The 18,919-nt window shown below is 36.6% G+C and overlaps 1 protein-coding gene across 1 annotated transcript in view; it reads left to right on the top strand.

The window, feature by feature from the left end:
• Positions 1-2,640: 2,640 nt before the first annotated feature.
• The window catches only part of LOC6044693, a 324,907-nt gene continuing 308,628 nt past the window's right edge, over positions 2,641-18,919 (top strand). Inside the window, 2 exon segments of the mRNA XM_038258625.1 lie at positions 2,641-2,881; positions 13,420-13,978. Coding sequence (XP_038114553.1) covers positions 13,973-13,978 — 6 coding nt within the window. The 5' untranslated portion in view covers positions 2,641-2,881; positions 13,420-13,972.

The following is an 18,919-nucleotide window of genomic DNA, read 5'->3' as shown; positions in this document are numbered from 1 at the left end:
CCGATACTTGAGTGATAGAGACCGCCCAATCGAATGCTTCTCCGACAAAGTATCACATGAGTTTTGAAGGGGTTAGTAGATGGGTATGAGGTCAGGATTCACGAGTGGCAGTGATGTGACCATGAGCATTTTGTTTATCGGTTGAAAATTTTAAATCTTAGGCAGCTGGCTGCGGAAAGATAAATAACACTACTCGACAAAACAAATCTTGTGTCATGCGCTGCACGATATCTCATCGGTTCCTCAGAGAAAAGGCTTCCCCGAATCCGATGCAATCGATAGAATTTGATTTTATGTCCATGGAGACTGATGAGAATGTGGTAAATTTTTTAACATAAAAAATCGAACAATTTAAAAAAAACCATGCGTCTCCTCCCAATTATATGAGCCATCTACAAGAATATGGAAGCGCCTGGTGCATAGCAATTTCCTTTTAGCACAACGGAAACAACCAATACAAATTATAAAAAAAGTTGTCAAGTTCTGGGGGTCCACAGCTTTTTTGTACGATTATAAAAATAATTAAAAGTTTAAAATTAAAATATTTGAAAAACATTTTTTTTTCAAGTTTATTTGTTTACTAAAATTTTATGTATCTCAAAGGTCTATGGGTACTTCGGGATGTTCATGGTCATTCAAGGACTGCCTGGAGTTAAGATCTATGGCCACCCGGAGTGGCCATTGCCCTGAGGGAAGGTTCAATTGGGGACTTTTATCGAACCATGCGACTTGGGGCAATATGGGTATCAAAATTCATGGTTTTTGATACTGGTAATGAAAATGGCCATTTTGACCGGATTGGCCACACCCGGAGTGGCCAGTGCTCTGGAGAAGGTTCTACCGGGGGGACTTTTATCGAACCATGCGACTTGGGGCAATATTGGTATCAAAATTCATGGATTTTGATACTGGTTGAAAATGGCCATTTTGGCAGGATTGGCCACACCCGGAGTGGCCATGGCCCAGAGGGAAGGTTCTACCGGGGAAATTTATCGAACCATGCGACTTGGGGCAATATCGTTTTTGAGACTGGACATGAAATTTGCCATTTCGATAGTGGTTGTAAGGTGATTGATGATTTCTGGATGCCGTTTTTTCTGGGGGGGGGGGGGATAGACATTTTCCGAACCATACTTGTTTTGGCAATAGTTTCGTTTTATGGCAATTTATTTTCACGGAGATGTCAATGATTGAAGACATTAAATTACCTAGTATTAATTATTAAGGATTAAATAAATTGGAAAGAATTAAAAAATATAAATAACAATAGAATGTTTTTTTAGAGTTTTGTACAAAGTTCTTTGTCTTATTGGTCATGTAGAACATAACCACCTGCACCTTTTTTAAATATAGGAAATATTCCTGAACCGGTGGTGTAGAGGTTAGCAGGGTTGCCTCTCACCCAGCCGACTTGGGTTCGATCCCAAAAGGTCCCGGTGGCATTTTTCAAGAAGAGAATTGTCTGATCACGCCTTCCGTCGGACGGGAAGTAAATAATGGCCCGGTCTAACCTAGAGGTTAGGTCATTAGTTCAGTCCAGGTGTCTTGTCTCGGTGGATTCGTTGGTAATCAATTGGACTCACAATCCAAAAGTCGTCAGTTTTAATCCCGGGGTAGATGGAAGCTATGGTGTAAAAATAGGTTTGCAATTGCCTCAACTATCAAGCCTTCGGACACTTGGTTTTCAGTAGGAATCTCGCAATGAATAACGCCAAGGCAATGCTGTTGAGCAAACAATTTATTTATATTTTTATTTATTTGTTATGATGGACTTTTTATGGTACGATTTTCAATACTTTATAAAAAATGTTAGTATTTTAATTGCTTCCTTTTTTAAATCTCAAACTTCCAACTCATACTAACGTTATCACCTTGTTTTCAATTTGACTTCGTCAAAGGATTGTAGAAATAGTAAAAACAGCTCAAAAATCATTTCTCCAGTTGTGTTATATCCGTATATGAAATCAGCAACAAAAGGAGGATGAGCATAATCTCTGCAGCAATTATTTTCATTTTAAACAACCCCTTAATCCAACTTTAAAAGCTGCCACGTAAACTTTCCTCCCCGCAACACAAAGCCAAATATCGATTGACCAAACCAAACCACACATATATTAAAGACCCCACTTCGATGAAGGCAACCAAAATCGTCACGATTATTTACCACCCGTTTTTGAACAGCACCAGCCGCATATATCTATGCATCGGATGTAGCCCACTCAACCCCACTTCCACCCATAACCAAACCACCCCCATCTTCACTGTCGAGTAGTTTGCGTAGCCTGGACTCCTCTCGAAGCCGTAAGTACACCCGAACGAAAAAGGAACAGCAGCAAAAACAAACAAACTTCAAGCGCCAACGCTGCATCCCTGAATCCCGCCACGTGTCCTTAACCCTTACCTCCCTCCCCCACCAAATCGTTGCTCCCAGCGAGCGGGATGTAAAACCATGTGCGACTTGACGGACGAACGTGGGGCAGTGTTGCCAGCCAGTGCGGTGTCAACGCGCAGAATCACCACCGTTTTCCCGAACGGCGGAACTTCGGCTCTACCATATGATGCTGTCCGAAGGTCCTTGCTGCAACGGCAGCAGCTCCCCATCACGGTGCGGTAGGTCCAGCGCGCCAGTTCGGCCGCGAACTTTGACGTCGAAGGATCAGCCCACGCCGCACGTGGTCCACGCGAGTTACTGGAGGCTGGAGAGCGTTTTTTTTCTGGCGGAAATCGCGCGGTTTTTTGTGTGTTGAGCTTGGGAGAAGTGATTTGAAGGTTGGAAACTGGCACGTGTGGAAATTCGTCGAAGTTGTGCTATCTTGTTGCGTTGAGGCGTTTCTTACTTGGATTAGTGGAAACCTGCGCTCGGTTATGTAAACAAGAACAAGTGCGTTGTGTGCAATTCACAGCTGTGTGCATTTCACTTATTTTTAATTTCATTTGCTAGATCAAAACTGTTGTTACTTTGTGATAATGTCATTCAAATTTCGAAAAACTGAACCTACTCACAATGAGTTTTTTTTAATTTTCTCTTAGTTTGATTAGTTCGGGGGGAGTTTTAATCGAATAAATTTTGGACGAGCCTACCTCTATTGTGGTTGAATTTCGAGTAAAATTCATTCTTAATTTAGTTACAATGGAGAAGGTTTGGATTTGAGGGAATCAAAATTCAACTAACTCTGAATAAAAAAATATTTATAAAGTGAAAAAAAAATCTACATGGGTAGAAATCTTGTAAGCAAATCCGGTAAAGTAGCTATTAGACGTTTGGAGAACTTTCGCACACGAAAAAGGACGAATTTGGCTCTAGAGTTTTACATAAACAAAATTTTCATTTTTTGCTTTTTGGGTGTTTTTGAAATCGCCGTGAGTCAGGGGTATTCAGAAACACCCAAAAAGCAAAGTGTAATTAAATGTTGTTTTTGCAATTCCGTCGTGAAACTACTTACTTTTCCTGTCATTCTTGAACGACGAAATGGCCTACTTTTCTGTACCAAAAATAACAGAATCGAACAGCAACACTTTTTAAAATAAATGCTGAAAAGTTCTACTTTTCAGCACTCAAATGGGTGCTGAAAAGTTGAACTTATCAGCACTTGTTTCGAAAAGTAACACTTTTCAACTTTTTTTTTTTATTTAATCGATTTATTGACAAAATACATGAAAATTTGACTTAAAATTTCACTCAGTGTGTGTTTTTTGGAATTGCAAAAAATGGTGTATGGAACTCGTTGCAAAACTTGATTTTTTCAGAACTCTTCGTATTTATCCAACTCGGTGAACCTCGTTGGATAAATGTACGACTCGTGCTGAAAAAAACCTCTTTTTGCAACTTGTTACATAAACTACTATTATGGGACCTTTAAAAAAACTTCAGGCATGCTTGTTTTTTTAGCATTCTAATATCTGCTTAACTCTATGTTGTTTGTTAACCTTGAAATGTTTCCAAAATCGACAAATTTGTGTGTGATTGTGTAAACAACGTTGTAAATTTTGAAACCATTTACAGAAAAATCGAATAAAAATGTTGACGATAATGAAAACATTCCAATATTCCACATTCGACAACATATAGTTTCCAGATTTTCTAACAAGGTTTCTATCTGTGTAGTAAGAGAGGGAGACATTATTTATCTGAAAGTTTAAAATGAATTTTTGTGGTGGCGCAAATCATTAACAGGACTAGAAATTTTGAAAGCATGAGCTGTTTTGAAATTTTTCAAGCAACAGATATTGTAGATGAATCCCTTCTTTATTAGCAATACTGTCATCTCAAAAAATCATTTTAAAGAGATTGACATGGTTGATAAAATTGTTATTTTAGGCTTGAGAAGTAACGGAACAGACCAAACTGTCAAATTTGACTATTATTCTTAAAAATATCTTCGGATTTACATTCCATGAGGTTATTTATTAACATAAACGATCATTATTATTTTTTCTTGTCATTATTAATGATTGCAGTACTTTCGAGAACCCCCGAAATGTATTACACTCACTAAAGTGACCCGGCCTACTGCGTTGCATTAACCGCAAGAGACAGATTCTATGAACGGAACCCACATTTCATGGAATCATCAGGGGTAGAAGAAGACGTGGGGACATACCGTACCAACCACTTCGAGTTATTGATATAATATGGTGTGTAGTGTGTGTAGGGGAATCGTTGGGGAAGGGATTGTTGTATTATATAGTAAATGACCTTGTGACATTATTTCACCACTACGGATTAATTCACTCAAGGGGTATCATCAACCCCTCGGTGGCCGTGTGGCTAGAGCATCTGACTACAAATCCAAAGGTGTGAGTTCGAATCCCACCTGATTCCATGCGTTTTTTGTTCATATTCAAAGTTCAATTATAGTCGAATAATTTCAAGGAGACCGGTCGGGAAGCGAACCCGAAACCTTCCGCTTATGAGGCGGGAGCCGTAGCCATTAAGCCACGGGCCGGTCACAAGAATGACAAGAAAGAACTTGAGGCGTAATCTAACCATAAGATCTTCCCGGATGCTTTCTTCGGACTGGCTGCGCTTGTGTTCGATTAGATTAGATTAGATAAGATAAACGATCATTATTATTTTTTCAAAATCTCTTTGTTATATTTTTTCAGTGATTGGATTGGATTTTTAATATTTAATAACATCTTAACAAATCTGGAGCAACATTTGAAAAGGGCGCATTAGCATTTTGACAGCTGGAACTATTTTGCAAACTCTAAACAAAAAGATAACTTTTCAAAAAAAAAAAACCCGCACATTTCGAGTTTTGTAAAAAAAAAAGTTAACTGATGGCTCGAAATATGCAGAATAGTTCCAGCTTTTCTGGTATTGCTCCAGAAATTCTACCTTCAGAGGTATCTGCTTTTTGAAGATTTGATCATAATGTCAAAAGGATTGAAGGTTAAAAGTGGTCAAAAGAATCAAAATACTTTAAAAAATCTTAAAGAAAAGTAAAAACAGATCAACAAATTCTATAGTTTGCAAATAAACAGTTAAAATTTTACTCCAATTGCTGTGATGTACCGTCTACCGGGGTGACATTGATAGTACATATTTCAATTTATTTTTGAAATACTATGCAGCCTTTTTCATGTACTGGGTTTTTTTTATCAAAAATGCCTTTATGAGAGTGCTTTAAAAAATAGTTTCGTTGAAAATTGATATTAAAAAACTGAGTGACTTTGAAAATCTCTCTGTTTCTTACAAAATTCAGCATAAAAGTTGAAATAATTACGTAAAATTGATCATAAGGATGGTTTCATTGAATATTTCCTATTAAAATTAAAAATTAACTGTTTGTTCAACTAAATTTATCGGCCAGTATTCAAAAAATCATAGAAACTCGATGATTTAACATAATAACACGATTTAACCTTCACTTGAAAGCTTTTCTTGTGATCTTTCGATTAATCTGTCGAAAAAAAAATTAAGTGTTGAAGAAAAACATATACCTGTGAAATCCACAAACTCAGAACACTCATTTCTTACATTTGTTAGTAAATATATTTTTGTATTTTTTTTAAGTTTTTTATTTTTTATTGCTGATATGAGGTATTTTTTTTGTAACTGTGGGAGGTAAAATAACATCCAGGGTTGCCAGATAAATCTGGGAACGCCAGATTATTCAAGTGTCAGCCAAAATGAAGCTGTGTCATTATCTGTGCCAGATTTTGACATATTTCGTCAGATTTTCCATTTTCTGCCAATTGCGAACATATTTTTGTAGGAATTTGATTTAAAATTTAAAAACATGTAAATATTAACATTTATGAATATGTTGATTCAACCTTTTTGAGGCCAAAATCAACTAAATCAGTGGTTCTCAACCTTTTTCGATCCATTCCCCCTTGGCTAATTTCTAAGGACTTTATTCCACCTTCAATATTCATCTAATTGGTATCAATGCATAGAATCGTAGTTTGGCATTTATGTATGTAAAATAAGTAAGTTTTACGAAACATATGTTTAGCTTAAAATACAAAAACAAATACAAGGACTATAAATACAAAGAGTTTTCAATTACCTTCATTCAAACCAATTTAATTAAGGGGTTACATACATGTAGAAAATCACAAAATTTCATGTTTCAGAAAATTTATTCAATCCACTTAAAATATGATTTCCAATCACTCCTGAAAGTTTCATGAAGATATACCATGATTAAACTGAGTAAGATATGATTTACGCTCAAAATTTTGCCATGCGCAAAGCGAACTGTCAAACTTTGTGAGCGTTTTTCTCTAAACGCCGAGTTGATTTACGGGTGCCATGATATCTCGAGATGAGATGGACCAAACTGGCTGAAATTTGAGGTGAAGACTTGCAAGACATATTTCGTGTGCATGACGAAGTCCGATTTTGAAATTTTGCATTTTTAAAAAATACAAAAATCAAAAACTGATTTTTTATATGAAAAACACAGAAATATTTTTATCTTTCTTTCAAATATTTTTTTTTGAAAATCGGGCTTCGTCATGCACACAGGACCGGTTTAACGAGGCTTCACCAAAATTTTGAGCCGATTTGGTCAAAGCAGTGTTGAGATATCGTGGCACCCATTTTTTGAAACTGCTAACTTCAAATATCTATATCTCGGCAATTATACAACCAAATGCCTTCAAATTTATTTTGATAATAGTTGAAAATATTTATTTTAATGCCCTTAAAACAGATTTAAAAAAAAGTTTAAGTGTGTGCTCAAACCAACCTCTGAAATTTTTGCCGATTTACATGTATGTAACCCCTTAAACTACTCTTGCTTAGTACTTTATTTGAAGTGCAGCAAAACGTCATAGAAATCAATCCTACTATTATTAATTTTATTGTTTTTTTTTCTTTCAAAAAAACAAAGGAAAAAGTTAAATAACTTCTTGTTGTTTGATAGTAACAAAAATTCACAAAAATATTTGTTGAAAACTTTTGTTTCACGTATGGTTGAAAAGTTTATAAACTCAAAAAAAAAAAAAGAAATTAATAATGTTCTTAATAAATTGAAAAGATACAAATCCTTAAATATATTTTTTGAAATGTTGCTCAGGTTGAAAATATTCGAATTTGAATTATTTTTTGAAGGTCTGTTTAAAAAAACTAAAACTAGCAAAAATCCAAAACCAAATTCTCTCATGACTCATGATGATTAAAACAGTCCCAAAACTCATAATTCCTATAAAAAAATCATTGCATATTTTCAAGAAAAGCTCATGTTGGTAAAATCCTGAAAACTCACATGAATTCTTTAAAAAAAATAAGCAAAGCCTTTACTGAAGCAAAAAAAAATATAGCTCATTTTGTGAAACTAAAGCAAAAATATCTAAGAATTGTTCATGTTTGAAATATTATCAAAATTCACAAAAATTAAGCTGTTATTTTTTTAGTTATTGCCAGCAATATCTTTCAACACTCTCAAGATGAAATCTAAGAAAAAATGTTGACAATTATCAAAGAAATTCACATATTTCATAAGAAATTCAAAAGTAATTGTATGTATTAAAGTTTTAAAGAATGAGCCACAAAAGTATTGGGAATTTTGGCAAAACGTTAAAATCCTTGTTAAAATCGTCTATTGCATCCTCATTCCTCCCAAGGAAGGAATTCCTCACCGGTTAAGAAACACTGAACTAAACCATCAGAATTCTACAAAATTTTAAATTAATTTATAGCCTTCCTCCCCTTCCCCATTCATGATTGTAAAATTTTCGTCTGCCAGATTTTCCAGAAATACTTGGCAAGATTTTCTCATTTTTTGTCAGACAACCCTGATAACATCCCACAATTATGGAGCAGGCAATTTGTTGGTGGCATAACCACAAAAGTGTTTCGAATATGTGGGATAACTGTAGAAAATTGATGAATCATCAATTTCTAAATATACTTAAAAAAATGTTATACTGAAAAAAGCTTTTAATTTGAGGATATTTTTAATGCTGTTCTTAGTGTTTAAAATGTCCAAAGAATACAATAGTACAGTTCGTTTTCCGAACTCATTTTCAGTCAGAAAAACATGACACTTTAATAGTTTAATAATAATTATCAAGTAGTTTTCACAATTAGAGTTAAATAACTTTTGAAACTTTTCAAAATTTGTTGAAAATTACTTCTTGAGGTACTTTGAACACTTCTCTATCAACTAGAATATTTTGAATCCTGCATTTTTTACAAAATGCAACATCTAATTACAAAAAAGAAACAAATTTGTTTATGTGTATAGTATGTGACAAGATAGCACAACTACAGCGCAAAAGAGAGGACACGATTTCCGGTGATGGTGACTGATGAAAAGCGGATCTCGACATGAATGATGATGATATGATTATGGAATTGTTGACATAGATTTTATTCCACGAGTGTGAGTCGAAATCCTAGGAGAAAAACTGCCTGAATGATTGGACCGCCACCCCGTTGGGAATTGTGATTCCTGGAGGAAGATAATGGAACAGGCGGTTATCGAGAGAGTGTGGAGCTGAAAAAGGGGAGACGACGAAGACGACCCCTTAACAACCCCTTGTCACGTATGACATATGTGAGCCGTTACGTGAAGAAGGCCACACGTGTGCAGTGCACGTGGAAGAAGAAAAATCGCTCCTCGAGTGTGGTTCCGACGCCCGGCCCTCCGGAAAATGGGAGCTCATTAGAGTTTTTCCCACCGTTGTGATAAATGTGTGAGTGCGGTCGGGAAAAAGCCCGGCTGTGAAGTGAGGCCATTTGTTGGCAACGTTCAGCAGAATTTTGTGGTGCATTTTTCACGGCTTTCCTCCGTGAACCGAAAGTGTAATGGGATGATAAAATATTCAAAATAAACCGTGTGGCGAACTTTGGTGTGGGGTGGCGGTGGCTGCTGGCTGCTTTGCAAGTGAAATGTTGTGCCACTAAAAAAGTTCATCTATTACGGCACGTGGAGAGGGAAGCTAGAGAGTGAGCTAGAAGCAGGCGAAACCCCCTGCAAGAAGTTAGCCTTTTTATGGTGGATAGTTCTGAAATTGCGGCGGGGTTGTTGGTCGGTGTAACCGACCAGAAAAAATCATCGTTACACGGTGTTACAAAGTATGTTATTGTGAAGAAAAATAAACTTTTTTTAAATTTACTACAAGCATATTAAAGAAATGAATATGTCTGGACTTAACTTTAAAACGATTACAAGGATCACATAGTTCAACAGAAAAACAATAACTTCTGCGATTCTATTTTTTGAACCTCTTTCAAAATATCTTATTTATAACCAAAAATACTAAGACATTTAAAAAAAATACACGCGCAATACACTTACAGATCAAATAATAAACTTTGTTTGCTAATTAAAGGTTTCTGGTTCAAAAAGCTTACAACTGCATTTGTTGTTCTAAGAATTTTTTGGATGTTTGCCGTAACATATCTAAAAATGGTGAATAACCATTAACATGGCAGAATCATACGACATGCGACTGAAAGATACAATTTCCTGAAAAAATCGGGGTCGGGTACTTTAATTGGAGACAAAACATTAACCACGTGGACACTATATAACAATATTAAAAAAATATAAAAATATAAAATTTGGCCGGGACCGTGGTATAGGGGTAAGAGCGGTTGCCTCTCACCCAGTCGGCCTGGGTTTGATCCCAGAAGGTCCCGGTGGCAAATTATGAGACTAGATTTGTCTGATCACGCCTTCCGTCGGACAGGGAAGTAAATGGTGGTCCCGGTCTAACCTAGTGGTTAGGTCGTTAGCTCAGTCCAGGTACAGGAGTCGTCTCCCTGGGTGCTGTCTCGGTGGAGTCGCTTGTAGGCAGTTGGACTAACAATCCATAGGTCGTCAGTTTGAATCCCGGGGTGGATGGGAGCTAAGGTGTAAAAAGAGGTTTGCAATTGTCTCAACAATCAAGCCTTCGGACACCTAGTTTCGAGTAGGAATCTCGCAATCGAGAACGCCAAGGCAATGCTGTAGAGCGAATAATTTGTTTTTTATTAATTTAAATTTAAATAATTTAATTAACATTCGAATGAAAAAAGTGTTTAATATGCATTTTACACCTGCTCAGTTGATTTGCAATCATTAGTTTTCTAAATATCAGAGTATTGAAGATATTTTTTTTTCGCCGATAAAAAAACTTTTTGTGGTGCTGTACATTGGAATTTCACAAAAAAATTGAAAAAAAAAATGATTGATCTCAGACATGCTAAATATGATTTAAAACGCGGGAAAATGCGATTAAAATTGTTTCCAGTTAATAGATATCTTTTTTCTTTAAAATTTTGAAGTTTTTAGAAATTTTTTTTTCTTTTTGTCCCCGGATTTTTCGGAGCGGTTTGAAAGGGGGGGGGGGGGAGGGCGGCCTTATGGACAATTTTTTAAAGTATTTATTATGGAACTTTTTATAGAAATCTTAAAAAATATGATGAATTTTCATCAGTTTTTAATAAATATTCATCAGGTTCAGATTTTTACACATTTTGCCTTTCTTACTAAAGAAAGGTATAGTGTTTGCTTTTGGCTCCGACGCCAAATCAAGCTTCGTTCCCAAATCATTTCTCGAGAAATATTCATTCGAAAAATCTGCAAAAAATCATGGACGATCGATTTTCGACGCCCGATCGATTGACAATGACAGAATTCGTCTACCTCCAATATCCGAATTTTGGCGCTTAATTTACTGTAGAGCACGCGTGACGTCCGTGTGTGGTAAAAAGTGCTCAATTTTGTGGTAGGGGTTTCTCAGAGCCCACATTATGGATTTAAGCTCTCTTGGGCGCATTTGAAAGGGGATGTGCTGAACCTGAACCAACTCCATACCAAATTTGAATTTATCCATTTTTTATGGGGACTCGGAGTGTGTTTTCACCAAATCAGGCGGTTTTCAAATGAAAATTCGGTCGAAAATTGAAGTATTGAAATCGTTTATTTGTCCAAAAAATTGCATTTTTCCAGCCCTACATCCTCCCAAATTTTCATCCATGTCGGTAATGTGGTTTTTGATTTACAGCTTGTGGACTAATTCACTGTGAGGGGGAAAAACCCCTAAAAAAGGTAAAAGCCAATTTTCACCAAATGCCAAAACTATTCCTTTGGCATTTTATCTAATTTTTTTTCTCCACATCATAATCTAGACCATACTCGATGTTCTGAAACAAATTTGACCTCATTTGGATTTACCGTTCAGATTTTAGAAAATTTCCATTTTTGCCTTTCTTACTAAAGAAAGGTATAGTGTTTGACCCTTGAAATCCACACATTCGGAACACTTTTTTCTTACGAATGTAAACAAACTTTGGATCTCTCCAGGAGTACATATTTATTACCAAATAATGACTTCTCACACTGAAACCAATGAAACTCAAGCTTAGTGATGTTTTATACATGGTTTGAAAACTTTTTTGTGGAAATATCAGTTAAATTCAGGTGTTCCACAATTGTGGGAGGCACAATAACATCCCACAATTTTGAAACAGGCCATTTTGAGGCAGTGTTTTGCTGCTCTGGACAAAATAGTCTTAGAATGAAGATTTTTTTTGTTCAAAAAGTACTACACAGAAAAAAAAAGTTGAATTTTGGAATGTTGAAAATTTGGTAGGTTGAATATTACCTCTTTTTTTGAGTAATATTGTATAAAAAATGTGTAAAAATGTGAACTTGATGAATATTCATCAAAAACTGATGAAAATTCATCATTTTCTGGGGTAAAATTAATCATTTTTTTAGCCACAAAATCTGTCACCATTTCCTGATGAATATTACCATCATTTTTTTTCTGTGTACTTTTACTAGTGAAATAGCAAGATAATGTCCAAAAGAAGGTTCTAAAAATAGTAAGGTCGACAGAAAAGCAACTTTTGGCATGCTATTGCCAAATTATCATAAAAGTGTTCCGAATTTGTGGGATGACTGTAGCTTCCGAAAAGGACCATTTTTGCGCAGCTCAGATTTTGGTAGGGATGCTCTCCCAACAGAAAAATACTTTAAATTTCCCATGAAATGACATGTCTCAAAAAATTATAGTTAAATAACGATAAATGGCAGAGATTTATATACTTGTTTTGTTTTTCACGGAGTGTTTTCTAGAACAAACTTTTCAGGAAAAAAGTCATCGCTGCTTTCAAATGTATCTTATAGGAAATTTTCTCAGCTTTCCGGTGCTTCAAAGAGCGAAAAGTTTCAGAGATATCTAATTTTAAGTATTTTTTTATTTAAATTCCCTCATTGTTTAGCGGAAACATTTCAAAACTGTTCAGGAAACTTGTCAAATGATGATGTTTTGTGTCAATTACGCATGAAAATGTGCAAAATAACACAAGAGACAATTTTGTTGAAGGTTGCAAATCGCTATACATTTCGGAAATTAGGTTTTGATTGAATTTTTGAAAGAAAAAATCAGAAATTTAAACGTAAAACCGTGTTTAAACATAATTTTAAAAAGAATTCACAGACCTACAAAAAATACAACAATGACTGCGCTGGCTCAACTTGCGGGGAAGCATGAACGTTGTGGTACTCAGATAGGGCTGAATGCTTTTCTCCTAATTTTGGATAATTAGGGTGGTTCGCTTCTCCTTCATATTGCATGCATTTTTACTGGTTTTTAACAACAACCCATCAGTTATAACTACATTGGCTTCATCCATAAAGTACGTCACGTTAAAATCAGCTAAAATTTACCCCCCCTCCCCCCCTTTGTCACGCTTTTCCTATACTTATAACATGCAATGTCACACTTGCTCAGACCCCCCCTCCCCCCTAGAGTGTGACATACTTTATGGATAACGCCATTACCAAATTTATCAACCTATTTCGAAGTAGTTTCTTTTCATATTTTGCATATTTTGACACATGAAAACGCATTATTTAACAAGTTTCCTGATGAGATGAGACAACCCTACCGGTAGACGCCAATATGCTGTGCTAGTAGTTTTGAAGTTCCAATGTTATTTTTCTTCACGAGCCTCATATTTTATAGCACCGTTCCATTACAAATTCAAGTTGCAGTTTCGAAATCCTGGCGGAAGTGTTTCGAGAAATATAAAAGTTTCAACCCACAAGTACCCGACAGCGTTACGAGCAGAAAAAAAGGTACACACACACCGATCCTGTGCATATTTAGTGGGGCAGCACCAGGCCCTGCCGGAAACCCCCGGCAGGAGCAGGCACCAGAAGCAACATAAAAGTTTGTTTTGATTTATGGTCTTATTTATGGCGAAAGTTTTTGGCGAACGCGCCCCCGCGACTGCTCGGTGTGAGAGTGTTGCCGTACCAACGACATCAACGTTCTGAACCAAGCGCAATCCAGCGGGGTCAGCGGGATTCGGCAAGTGTAATTACATTACTTCAAACTTTGGGTCAACTCAGTGTAGCGAAAGGAAAAAGCAAAGTAAAAACATCGACCCACATGTGACGTGTGTTTGGATAAAACGGATTGCTGCTGGATCGACGACCGGAGTTGACCAGAGGGCAGCAAACATGGACCCAGTGCTTCAGCTGCTGCTGCTGCTGCGACGGCCGGAACAACTTTGATGATGGTAATGGAATTTTTAATCAGACGATTTGGGGTGGGTTAGGGAGAGCCGCTCTTCAACCCTGGGACAAACGAACATTTTACCTTCGAGTGGTAGGGGAGCACCTCCCGCTTGGTTGAGGAGGGTGTTTGTGGGAAAGATTTATTGTAACTCACACATGAGTTTAATTATTCACTGATGAGGGCAATGAGGGTAATTGGGGGTGAAAGAAAATCAGCTGGGATCGATCTGTTTGCAGTTGAGCTTAAGGTTGGTGTAATTTTCAGGAGGGATTTTAGAACATTTAAATTCTTATCCTTTTTCCATAAATGAGTTGGATGCTTGACGTCATTGGTGTTCCAACAATTGGTCGAACCCAAAAATTTAGAATATGATCTTGGTATTGATTTTGTTTTGATTTCACATTTTACTCGGATACTTGAAATAAATCTTTGTTTTGAACAATAGTAAACAATTTTTTATAAAAAGAAATACAATATCATCTACGTTTAAAACTTTTAAATAAAAAAAGTAACAGTTACTTTAAATGAAACAATCAAAAATGAGTTCAACGAAAAGCACGATCAAACTTAAAACAGTTCCACACGAGGTAACAAACCATGCTGGAATCAGATCCGAAAACTTCAAAATATCTGCTGTTGGGTTGACACCTTCCGAAGAAGTTTGTTCATATTTTGAATGGACTAGAGCAATAAACTTTTCACGCCATTGGATCAATATCCCAGCTTCAAACAGTGCTCTCTGCACGAAATGAAAGTGATGCTTAAGGGCACTTTTCGCCGGTACCGGATAGACGCCGACTCCCATGGTTAGTTTTTCTTCCATGATTCGGTATCGCCTCAGATTGCTTTCCCAGTCCAAATTGGTAGAACGTTGAATGAGAAGGGATCCTTCGATTCCGTTCGTCAAGTACACACTGGTTCCATCAAGTTGTTCTTCTGATGTTTCAGAAGAATTCAGATACATGAAAACCGAGCTAAACATGGGATACTCCAGGGCTAACTTCCGTTCAGCTTTGACTCTTGTCTTACTATCCAAGATGTCCTGGATTGTGTTGATCATTTTGACTCGGGGTTTGTTGGTCATCAGCGAAATGATCTTCGTTTCGTATGCATTTGAGATAAAGAAAAATACGACAATCAACGAGATCATCACAAGCTTTTCGTTTCTACCAGCTTGGTTCAAGTCGTAACGTTCGAAGCCACAAATCGGTAGAAAAATTGGATCATTCTTGAAGCTGTTTGGTATCAAAAGAAATATCATCTTTACCACTATCAATCCAATGAAAAAAAGGATCCACAGCTCGGTTTCAAACGGTTGCAAAAAAAGTTCTGCAATATTCAGCGATCTTCCACTTGGAGCAAGAAAAACATTGAAATAAGGAATGGACTGCTCAAGATAGGCAGGCTCGTATTCGAACGCAACGGAAGGCTCAACGAAAATATCGAAATAACAGTTTGTATCATAGGCGACATCTCGGACACAATCATAAATATAACCATTTTCTCTATCAATATCGTACGGACAAATGAACTCCACGTACTTTGCAGTAGTATTCAGATATCTAGCCATCTCTTGGACAAGAGTGACATCGTAGCCACAGCAGCAATCTCCTATGCATGCATTTAGTATTCCTGGTACTAGACTAAATTTTAAAGGTTTTCCGTTGAGATAACGGTACTGATGCAGAAACATTCCCGCTGGTGGCCAAAACTTTTTCTGTTCATAATACCGACCTGTTTCAAAATAAGGGAATATCATTTCTACAGTATCGACTGACATGAACACTACGTTGTAGACCTTTCCATTGTTGAACACAGGTAAAAAGTTGGTATAATTTAAAAGTCTGGTTCGCAGACTCATGAGGAAAAGAACCCTTGTTTGGCTGTTGATGATTCCCATAAACTGTCCAAAGTTTTCCCAAACTGATAGGTTGTGGCTTGTGTACTCAACCTGTACAATCACCAGTGACGGAAGTCTCCATTCTTTCATAACACTCGCCCAATTGAACCGGCTGTTTGTCATGAGCCGTGCGATTGGTTTCTGATCCAGTCCAGCGTAGATTTTCTGCAAAAGTTGGCTTCTCCCCGGCGGATCACTGCAAGCATGGTACAGCCAGCAGTCGAAAGTTCCCGTTTGTTGCGATGCGAGGTATTCTATCAGTCGAACGATGTAGTTGGCCAACGCGTGTTGGTGCTGTACACTCGGAGGATATAACTCCAATATGCAATGCTGTCAGAACTAGAAATGGAATGATGTTGACCATGGTTACGAATGATTTGTTAGGTGTGTACGGTTTAGTTAGATGTCTATCCTTCCTAAATTAAAAAAATGGGATTGATATCATATACTTTTTGAAATAGAAATAGAAGATTCGTGATAACAGCACACTTTATTGCATTGAAAACTTATCTTGAACAAATTTGTATGGTTATCATCTTTGTTGCGTACGTCAGTTACAATATGTTATATTAGTTGAAGTTCCTGAAGAGTTACATTCTTAATGTGAACGGGTTTGCCACACGTTGGAATCCTCTTATTGTTTGTGTTTTATGTTTTTATTTAAAATTTCCTGAATCAAATCTAGCCAAATTTGTTTTGAAGGTTCTAAATTAGCTTTGTACGCTAATACCGCAATTTTTCTTATTTATATATTGTGCCTTTGTCTATTTATCTTAAAATAATCAGACATTTCAATTCCTGTTATCACCAAACATGTGTGCACAGCAAATCTCAACGGAAAACACGAATGAACTGATCAAAAACCCGAACAGCGCGATGTACCACAAAGGAATCAAATCAGAAAACATCAAAATCCCTGCAACAGGATTTACTCCATCCAATTGGATCACGGAACGTTTTCCATTACTTAATTTGACAAACATTTCCCACCAATGGTTCATAATTCCCGTTTCAAAAAGTGCTTTCTGAACAAATCGAAAATGATGCTTGAGGGCACTTTTCACCGGCATCGAGTAGAACGCAACTCCCATGGCGAATCTTTCGTCCATGATCCGGTAGCGTGGTTGATTGCTTCCGTAGTCCCAGTTGATAGCACGCTGAACCAGCAACGATCCAACGAATCCGTTCGTCATGTACACGCTAGTTCCATCCAGCTGTTCTTCGGGTTCGTGGGTGTGATTGATGTAACTGTACAGAGAGCTGAACATTGGAAAGTCCAGTGCCAATAAACGATCCGCTTTGACTATGGTTCCAGAGTCCAGGACGTCTTGCAGTGTACTGATCAATCTAACTCGTGGTTTGCTACTCATCAGAGCGACGATTTTTGTTTCGTAGGCGTTCGTGATGAAAAAGAACACCAGGATCAACGAGATCATGGCCAGCTTCTCTTTACGCTCAGCTTGGTTCAATCCAAATCTTTCAAATCCACAAATTGGCATTAGCAAAGGATCATTCGTAAATCTGTAAGGCATCAACAGAGACGTCATCTTGATCACGACCATTGCAACGAAAATTACAATCCACAGTTCAGCTCGGAAGGGTCATAGGAATAGCTCCACGATGCTTAACGATCTTCCACATGGTGCAAGAAACACATTTTCAAATGGCTTTGGTAGTTCCAGAAAAGCACGATGCTACTTTTCGTGAATGTTCGCTTAAAATTTCATCAATTTTGGCAGCACTAAGCAGACCCAAAAGAGCGCTGGAAGAAAAAAAAGAACTAAGCTGAAAATAGAAAAATGGGCGTGGCCCAATGCACTGGACTGATTAAAATGCATTTTCGAAATATTTTTTTAAATGAAAATTTAAAAAATTGTATCTTTTGAAGGATTTTTTTGATCGATTTGGTGTCTTCGGCAAAGTTGTAGTTATGGATAAGAACTACACTGAAAAAATGATACACGGTAAAACAAATTTTGCTATTTTAAATCAATTTTTTGTCACTAATACTTGATTTGCAAAAAAAAAACATATATTTTATGGGACATCAAATGAAAACTTTTCAGAAATTTTTAGAACGGACAATAAATCTTTGACCGAGTTACGAATTTTTGAATCTATACTTTTTTTCAAAAAATCGAAATATCGGTCGCAAAAATTGTTCAACTTTTAACTTCACAGATCCCAAAACTTCGATTTAAATCCTGAGATAGGATACGTTATCCATTAGTGGACCCCTTTCCTATAGTGGACTCTCTGAAGGTGTTTTGATAAAAAAATCAATAAAATCCCAATTTCAAGCGTGTTTTTGTCTACAAATCTTTTATTTGGCATGTTCAGCATGATTTAAAACAATGTTGACTGACATTGAATTGTCCTTTTTGCCAAAAAAAAAAGTGTTTTGAGTTCGGCATCTGAAATCAGACATGGCCACTAGCATTTTCACAACAAAACAGCATTTCTATTTTATGATTGAATTAACTATCCAATCATTTTTTGACTGGTTATTTAACTTCAGTATGTCGAAATAATGTAAGTTTAAGGAACTATAGAGCAATTCCAGCCCAAAACAGGAAATTTTCAGGTACTTTTTTCTCGACCCTCTCCGATTGAATGAAACTTTGTAGACATGTTATCCTACTCTTATATAAGCCATTTTTGTGTATATGGAGCCAGTTCCACACGATAATGACATTTGAGAAGGGCGTAAGTGTTTTAAATATTTTTGTAATTCGGAATTTAAATATTTCTGTATCTCGAAGCCGTTGCATCGTATCAAAAAGTGGTCAAAGACAAACTTGTAGGAAATTTTACGGGCTTTTCGATAAAAATACACTGAAAGAAAAAAACACCCAACTTTTATGAGATTTTTTGATTTTTAAGTTTAAAAGTCAAATTTGAGGGGGAGCCCACGATTTTTTTTCGTTCAAAATTTTTGTGAAGATAGCCTAAGATGTTACAAAAAGACTCACGAAAAATGCAGGATGGAGCAACTCACCTAAAAAAATACAAAAATCATTTACTGAAACTGTTTTTTTGAAA

This window comes from Culex quinquefasciatus, chromosome 3 (genome assembly GCF_015732765.1).
Source record: "Culex quinquefasciatus strain JHB chromosome 3, VPISU_Cqui_1.0_pri_paternal, whole genome shotgun sequence".
Lineage (NCBI taxonomy): Eukaryota > Metazoa > Arthropoda > Insecta > Diptera > Culicidae > Culex > Culex quinquefasciatus.
The sequence above is the reverse complement of the archived record's forward strand: the minus strand, read 5'-3'. Positions and strand labels throughout refer to the sequence as shown.